At 36.7% G+C, this 8915-nt stretch overlaps 1 protein-coding gene across 1 annotated transcript; it reads left to right on the top strand.

Annotated features, from left to right (window-relative positions):
• Positions 1-401: 401 nt before the first annotated feature.
• LOC110449232 (transmembrane protein 246-like) lies at positions 402-6771 on the top strand. Its single transcript, XM_021495959.1, has 2 exons — positions 402-586; positions 3506-6771. The coding sequence occupies exon 2, from the start codon at positions 3516-3518 to the stop codon at positions 4761-4763; it is 1248 nt and encodes a 415-aa protein (XP_021351634.1). The 5' UTR covers positions 402-586; positions 3506-3515; the 3' UTR covers positions 4764-6771.
• The last annotated feature ends 2144 nt before the right edge of the window (positions 6772-8915 follow it).

The following is an 8915-nucleotide window of genomic DNA, read 5'->3' as shown; positions in this document are numbered from 1 at the left end:
CCCCCCCTTCAGATAGATAGGTCTCTGGATCCGCCACTGTACATGAGTCCGTAGTTAAACAAGCCATTTTTGATGTTGATAAATATCTTGATAGAAACCTTTATCTAGACCCATAGATTTCAATTTGTTTTGGGCGGCCTGCACGGTAGAAGGGAAGTAACTCTTCCACTTAAACTTTTAGTAGGTGTCCTGATTTGCAATTTTTGTTAGTAGTTATCCCAGACTTTTTCGTGTAACATTAATTAATTGTCTTTTTTAAACTAATGGTGTCAGATATTAGAAATTGTCTGTCTAAATCAAGTATGTTTATTTATTGTTACCTGCACGGACTGCAGTAAAATTATTTTTACTTTCACTTCATTTTGACCTATTTTACCTCCAAACACAGGAGAACTCCTTATTCTTCAACACACAAGGAGGAAAAGAGCCAACAATATCTAGCTACGACACGTTTGTATTTACTGAACGCAAGTCACTGGATTGGTTAAAACTGATAGCGATGACGTCTTATACCACACAAGACATTCCATACCCACGATTTTAAGCCCGCCAGTGTTCAATATTTTGCAGTTTCACTATTATTTTGGTAAGTTTCTAGCGGGTGCTACTGACAATTGTTTACTTAGTTACTAAGAAATATTATTGCTATCAGAGACGTATACTATTATACGTCTCTGTTGCTATGGAACCTTTCTATACTTGCAATTTCACTCGGATATCGTTTCTTTTACCACTGTAGAAATGTCAGATTGGCCTACATGTATCTGCCTAGGGTGAAGAAGGGGTGTTGAGTACACTAATTTACTAAATACATGATATAACGCGCCATGCTTTGTCACCCTGGTTAAATACTAGCTGCTTCCTACCAACTCGACTAGGGATAATTTCACTATTGCTCATTCGGTAGAGCGTAAGACTAGTATTAAGTAGAGGTCCCGCCTGAGTTCAACTACTGAATAGCGGTGGCATTGACAAAATAATTACCTCTGTTACATTAGTGCCCACGCAGGGACCTGGAAAATATGACAAAAATACTCAGCAATACTTGCAAAGGAATCGCTATCACCCCTGGAAAAATTGGGACGAGTTCTTTCCTGGAGGGGGAGTACGTATGTCACCCTGGTAAAATATAAGTCAATTTACCTACCGAATCAGCTAGGGAGAAGTTCTCTTTTAAGCTCATTCGGTAGAGCATAAGACTAGTTAGTCCGAATTATTCTGACGTTTTATCGACTTTTTTCATATCGGTCTGTCGTCGATTAACGACAGACCGATATGAAAAAAGTCGATAAAACGTCAGAATAATTCGGACTAAAGACTAGTAAGCCAGAGGTCCCGGGTTCGACTCCTAGAAGAGGCATTGAAAAAAGGTTGACCTCTGTTACATTTATCATCTTTCTCTTTTTAAGATGATGCTAGAATGTTGTGGGAATGATGCATCCTCTAAGTATTCAAGGAACAGGCTGTTGTAAAATTTATGTTGATAAATCACTGAAAATTGAAGGCTTGTATAGACAGATATTTGATTGGTTTAATTAAAAACAACTGACCAATCTCTTGGCTGATACCTGTCCTTATCTGGCAGTTTGTTCATTCTCTGGTAGATATGTAAGGTATGATTTTAACATGAGTGACAGGTCCATTGAGCCTTTTGTTTATGTATACAATTTCTATTATCATACTTTTCCTGTCATCAAAGCAAAAATGTGGATGAAAATTACGTAACAGGAGATGGAACAAGAGGCCCAGATGGCCTGTATCATTCACCTGTTTCTTTTGTTACATGAAACGGACATATAGGTAACTTTAGACCAAATCTTGTAACTAGAACAAAAGGCATTTTAAGATATTTCTTAAAAGTATTGTTAAAGATATTGTTGTTGAAATTTGAAATTTCGATTTTAAAGTTTTAACCAATATTGACCTTTGACTCTGGCTAGCACTTAAAGTTGACCATTGACCTCATCACTGTTATAGAGAAAAAGATTCACACAGCTGGTCTTCATAATATATCCAAGTATCATGACTCTAGACCAAATGGTTTAGATATTGTTGTTTGAAGTCTTTGACATATGTGACCTCTGTGACCTTGAAAGTAAGTCAAGGTCGTTTTAATAAAGAAACTTGATTGCACTCCATCCCAAGTACCTACTGTCCAAATATCATGACCCTGGGCCTTATTGAACTTGAGAAGAAGATTAATACAAGACGAATACATGTATTTGACCCCTGTGACCTTGAAACAAGGTCAAGGTCATTTTGATGAGGAAACTTTATAGCACTTCATCCCATTTACCTACTGGTCAAATGTCTTGACCCAAGGTCCTCCAGTTCTTCAGAAGAAATTGTTCAAAAGAAAAAGGTTGACAGACGGACGACAGATGCAGCAGTATGGCATAAATTCACATGGCCCTTCCTGCGAGGTGAGCTAAAAATGCACAGCCAGACTCAGGTTGGAACCCGGAACCTTCTGAACTCTAGATGGGCACTCTACCCCCATTGAGTTACCTAGTTGCTGGTGATCAACCCAGTCCAGTTCCACTACATTCCTCCCTCCTTTTTGTAAGTCTTTGCCCCCGAAGACTTAGCTATTTACAACCCAGGTTTGTGTGTCTCCTTGTCAAGCATACACCCAATGCTTGAAACAAGGGTAGGTCACAAGAACCATTGCAACAGGAGATGGAAAAATGCACAGCCAGACCGGGGTCTGAAATCGGGATCTTCTGAACTCTAGAAGAATCCCTCTTCCAACTGAGCTATCTGGTAGCCAATAATCGAGCCAGTCCAGTGCATGATAAATTATGCAAGACTATGATCGATCATTGGAATCAGTAGGCTCCAGCCAACCGTTAATCGATTATTCCCGATCATTGGCACAACACTAGTCTTGTTATGGACCTTTGTTTAATTTTGATAAAAAAAACTTGTCAAGAGTATAACTTTTCACATACAATAACCAAAGTTGTTATACTGATGTACCATGGAAAGGCAGTGTTACTGAAATTCAGTCAGTGCCTATTTGTATACAACGTTATGGCCCTGTATTCCCTTTTAAACCTATTTATGTTTTGAAACATATGCAAAGGGAGGCAATCCTTTTACAGAGATTTAAGAAAAAGAAAGCCATTATATAAACACTTTGTCATATAATATGGTTTATAAAGTAAATCACAGTATGTTTATCAAAAAAACATCTAAGAAGTTATTCAGCTTTCCTGAATGAAAAGATAGTAATACATGTTTTTTTCATGCTAGATGCTACATGTACACATGTTACTGGCATTCATTGTTTGGCTCGTTATGTTTAGAATAAACAAATCTTTGATAGTGGGAAACAGCCATTCCACGTTCTTTATAAATACATTCATGAAAATATCATTCTAATTTTTTTCTAAACGTTTCTGTTTAGATGGATTCCATCTTCCCATTCTGTTCTTTATTATTTTGTGTTTTATTCAGACATGTTGACAATTTATATTTGAATTTGTCTTCTTTTTATTTTAAGGATTTCAACAATGTGTGGACGGTGGAAGTGTTTGAAAACAGTAGACAGGATCTTTGTACGTCAATTTGCATGTCTCTGTGTGATAACTTTCTGCGTTGTCCTTCCTATCATCTGCCTTCATCTACAACATTCCTGGTACTACCTCCTGTGGAAGAAAAATGTTGATCGAGGTCGTGACCACATGAGAATGGACAACAATAAAAGGATAGAAGAAGCGAATGACTTTCTGAAAAAATTTAGTGACGCTAGAACCCTTAATGAACTTGGTAAGGGACGTGAAAATGGGAACCATGTTGATGTAGGTATTACTATTATAACAGTTTCCCGAAATCGTCATCGTCTCGATAATTATGAGCCCAAATATTTGACACAAGTTGTCACAAAGTTCTTGAAGGCCATAGAGGAAACACCGGACTTAAAACATACATATAAACTTTTTCTGTGTGATGTTGATCCAAGCCCTTCCTCTTACATCGAGATCAAGCCCTTATCAAAATTAGTACCAGTATTTCAAAGATTTAGAAACGATCTCAACAACACTGCGGTATGGTCAAGGATGAGCATCAGTGACCGTTTGGAGAAGGAGAAAAGAGACTATGTGTTTTGTGGTCGACAGACATTGAATGCAAATGTGTCTAACATATTTCTTGTAGAAGATGATGCTCTTCCTCATGAAGATCTTCTTCCCGTATTGGATCGTGTAATTTCCAATATTTTTGACAAATCAAAAAATGATCGCACACATTACCAAAAAGACGTAACATACATCAAGTTTTATCACCCAGAACGACTACTTGGATATTTTAGTCTTGAACCAGAGAGGCTTCCAGAACTGTTTGGTTTGAGTTTCCTTCTGAGTACAATAATGATGTTCTTTTATCAGAGATATCGCCCCGTAACCACATCTTACACCCGAATTCTCTGGTTATGTTTCTTTGTGTATTCCTGTCTACTTTTATTATTTATTGGTCGTCAGAACTTGTTAGAACTACGACGCATATCCAGTCAGCTGTACCAGGTGACCCGAGCCCCAGCTTGCTGTACTCCGGCCATTTTATATCCAAGTAAAGGCATGGAGGAAGTTTTAAGTTACCTGTCTTCAGTTCAGTGTAAGGAGAAGTTTGGGAAAGATTATGCACTGGAAAAGTTTAGAACTAGTTTCGCAAAAACTGGTCTCATGGTGCAACCAAATCTTTTTACTCATATTGGAATGTACTCATCTTTACGTAACGAGGTGTTAGACCCATTTATTGTATGAGTGCTAGTTTTGTTTTAAGTCAATTCTCATGTCCAGTACTGTCTTATATTTTAGAGTCTTTAAGACACAGTTCCCCATGGGAAAAGGCCACAGCCCTGAAAGGTAGTGGTGATCATGCTGACTATCGTCGCAGTCAGACATTCAGTTTATTTAAGCCTTATGTTGCCAATTGATCTCAGGAATTTGTCCATTTACCAGGTGTAGCACCATTTAGGAATGAGACATTTTCAATGTTTCCCTTTAGCAATCCTTTTTACATAAAAGTTGAAGTTTCAAAATACTTCTGATACCAATGTTGGAAACGTTAGAATATGCAGTCTGTATGTTCATCAACTTGAACAGATGGTGAACATATGAAAGCACATTTTATAGTTTTTTAAGGAAACCTGGGTTCAGTTTTCTTGTGCAGAATTTATTTTGATGGTGTCCCTATATTGTAATCATAAACAATATCATTTCTGCTCTGTAATGTCACTATTTGAAACCTTTTCTTCTCTAAATTTCATTAAGATTTTAAAAATTAGTAAGAAATTTACACCCTAACTATTTCAAGGTGATATTCTGTCAAAGGTGAAGGTAATTCAAGGTTGATTTCCTCTATGTGACTTGCTGATAATTTCTGCTCCGTAACATCCACTGTGACTTCAGAAGAGACATGAATTACATAATGTCATAAAATAGAATTTTGTATCTGTTTTATTTTTCTACTTCACAAAATGATGTGCTTTTCTGAATTTCTATGTACATACTTTGTATATGTATCTGAAAAAAGACTGTTAAACTTGTTCCCATTTGATTTTACTTTTATGAAACTCGCTGAATTTTGTGCCATGAAATTATGTAATAGAAATCAAATTTAATCAGGACCCAATAGTTTATACATGTATATTGTAAAATAGTAGTGTATTTATTGTATGATGTGTGGCAATTAAATGATTTTATGTGTAAATATTATAATGATGTGTATCATTTCAATATTAGTGTTAACGCTATCTCAGGTACCTATTCTGACTGAAAAAGATTAGTTACTGCGTCAATTACTGTGGTTTTGTTAAACTCTGACTTGACCGTAACTAATTTCAGTACGATTTGTGATAATTTTAAAAAAATGTTCATGTTTGTCCTCCGATATTGTTAGTTACATAAAATTTGCATGTGATTTCAAATCTTTGCTTAGAAAATTTATATACAGAATATTTCTGTTAATGACTCTAGTACATGTATACAAAATTAAAATGTATAACAGTAACAGTCAAGCTATGTAGTAAACTCCCACAGGACAAATCAACTATTTTTTTCCAAAGTTGTATCCCTTGGCACCTCTACGCAAATTACGCAAATTGTAAGAAAAATGTGACCAGATGGATGTCATGCAGCTTGCCATTCCGGGATAAAACATAACAGTCAGTGCATTGGTACTTAAAATTTCATTATCTTGTGTTCGGACGAGTAAGTATTGCCAGTTTTCCTTTATTATATCATCTAACAATCTTCCCATTTGATCGAGATTTATGTAATAAGTTTTCATTTGAAGCCTCTGCTGATCTAAAACAAGAGGCCCGCGCAGAGGGCCTTTATTGCTCACCTGGATATCTACGCAACCATGGCAAAATGTTCTTCAAAGAAGATCCCAGGGAGAGCCAGACCCCGAGGCCAATCCTTGTAGCATATCTGTATGAGATTTTTCTTGCCCAGCAATTGTATGTAATGTGGTTATGGGGTGGGGATCTGAACTGTTTCCAAGTTGTGACTCAGAAACTAGGTCCCTAGGGTTGTGGTCAGACTCCAGGGTCACTTCTAATATCAAAACTGCATTCGTACCTTTATGCCCTGCATTTGTATATATAGTTTTGGGGTGGGGAGCTCAACCGTTTCAAAGTAATTATGACCCAGGGGTTACGTCTCCAAGGGTGGAACAGACCATGGGGCGATCCTGGAAGCATATGTGCACTCGTCTCTTTATACTCAGCAATTGTACATATGGTTATAGGGTGGAGATCTCAACTGTTTACAAGTTGTGACTCAGAAACTAGATCCCTAGGGGGGTGGCCAGACCCAAGGGTCAATGCTAATATCATAATTGTGTTCATCTCTATATGCCTAGCAATTGTATATTTAGTTTTGGGGTGGGGATCTCAACTGTTTCAAAGTTATGGCTAAGGGACTAAGATCCAGGGTGGGGCCTGACCCCAAGGGCCATCCTGGAAGCATATGTGCATTCATCTCTTTATACTCAGCAATTTTTTGGCCCCACCCCTTACCCATTACCCCGGGGGGGGGCGGGTCAACACCTGTCCATTTGTAAAATTGATAATCCCCACCACCTAGGAATGCTTCCAACAAAATATAGTTGACACTCATCGCTTAGTTCCAGAGAGAAGAAGTCACTTAAAGCAAAAAAGCCAAATTACCTTTTTTGGCCCCGCCCCTCAGCCCCACTATTTGTACAATTTTGAATCCTCACCACCTAGGGATGCTACCAGTCAAATGTGGTTGATATCCATTGCTTAGTTCCAGGGAAAAGTTGATTGAAGCAATATATAGCCAAATTACACTTTTGGGCCCCGCCTCTCAGCCCCCTGGGGGTCAGCCCCTCTATTTAAACAATTTTGAAATCCCACCTCTCATGAATGCTTTCAACCAAATATGTTTGATATCATGTTCACAGTTCTAGAGAAGAAGTTGTTTATAGCAATATAGCCAAATTGACACCTTTTTGCCCCGCCCCTCAGTCCCCTGGGGGGTCAGCCCCACCATTTGTACAATTTTTGTATCCCTACCACCTAGGGATGCTTCAAGTCAAATTCAGTTAAATTCCAATCAGTGGTTAAGAAGTAGAAGTCATTTGAAGAAATTGTTGAGGTACGGACAGACGACGGACGGATGACAGACGCCACAGTATGGCAACAGCTCACCTTGGTCCTTCCAACCAGGTGAGCTAATGATAATAAAACCATTGGAACAATTTAATTAATATCTTATGAGACAGAAACAAATTCATGATTCATTAGTGAATTTTCATGAACAAAATATTTCTATTTGACCATCATCAAGTCGTCAATATTGCCATCTTGACTTCATGTCTGTGTGATGTGACAATGTGTTAATGATGGTTTAAATATGATGTCACGATCAGAGCTATTAAATGACAATGGTACATAAAGTATTATATATAAACATATATATAACATGGATGTAATGTTTACAAAACAGGGTATAGTCAGTCATAAATCATGTTAGTTTTAACTCATTCACCTATAAATCACAGTCCAGTTAAGATATATATATATATATATAGGGGTGAATGAGTTAAAGTCATTAATTGTTTGTAAAATGTCTGCCACTTTGCAACTTTCTTGTTGTTCGCCCTCCCTAATGGTGACAAATTAATCAATACAGCATACTGGTAGTTTATATATATCATGCTTTACAATGTAATTCCCAGTGAAGGGTAATATTAACATGGAGAACGTGGATTTTACCGGTGAAAGGCGAAAGTTTGACGGGGCGAAAGTTTGGTACACGGTATTCAAATCTTGATGCTTCTTATTTGTGTTTTTCATTTGTATAGGCATGAAAGTTTCTTGAGCTGTAAAGAATTTATCTATATTTATACTTATTAAGTGTTTCTGTAAAAATTACCTAGTATGGAACACTGTAGCTATATAATCTGTTTTGAATTTGAACATATTTATGACAAATAATATCAAGTTGATTATATTGTTTGCCAAAGGCAATGTTGCAACCATTTTTGAACTCATGATGATATATTTTTATTGTTCTAACATGGAACAAATTTTTCAATTAATCATGTTATACTTTTATATAGTTAACAAAATAAATTGTGATTTGAATGTTTTGTGTTACAGTTTTGTCCTAAATGTACATGGGTCTGGGTGGCAAAGAATCAATCAATATGTATGTTGTATTTTCTTAAATTTTCTTTATATATTGTTGGGCATATTGTCACTGTGTTATTTTGAAGAATTTCAGCAACAGTGCTGCATTTTTTTCTAATTCATATTTGAACTTTTTTTTCACTAGTCCCATTAAAGTGAAACTTTTTCAGTCATGAAATAATGTTGCAAATCATTTATTTTACATAATACTGTAATACACAGAGTAACTCTGCAATTCTGCATATTTTAGTTT

Source organism: Mizuhopecten yessoensis, unplaced genomic scaffold, assembly GCF_002113885.1.
Source record: "Mizuhopecten yessoensis strain PY_sf001 unplaced genomic scaffold, ASM211388v2 scaffold4535, whole genome shotgun sequence".
NCBI classification, from domain to species: domain Eukaryota; kingdom Metazoa; phylum Mollusca; class Bivalvia; order Pectinida; family Pectinidae; genus Mizuhopecten; species Mizuhopecten yessoensis.
Note: the sequence above shows the minus strand (reverse complement) of the source record. Positions and strands in the feature narration are given on the sequence as shown.

Coding starts and splice junctions, on each gene's coding strand:
- LOC110449232 (XM_021495959.1), top strand. CDS start 3,516: ATGTGTGGACGGTGGAAGTGTTTGAAAACAGTAGACAGGATCTTTGTA.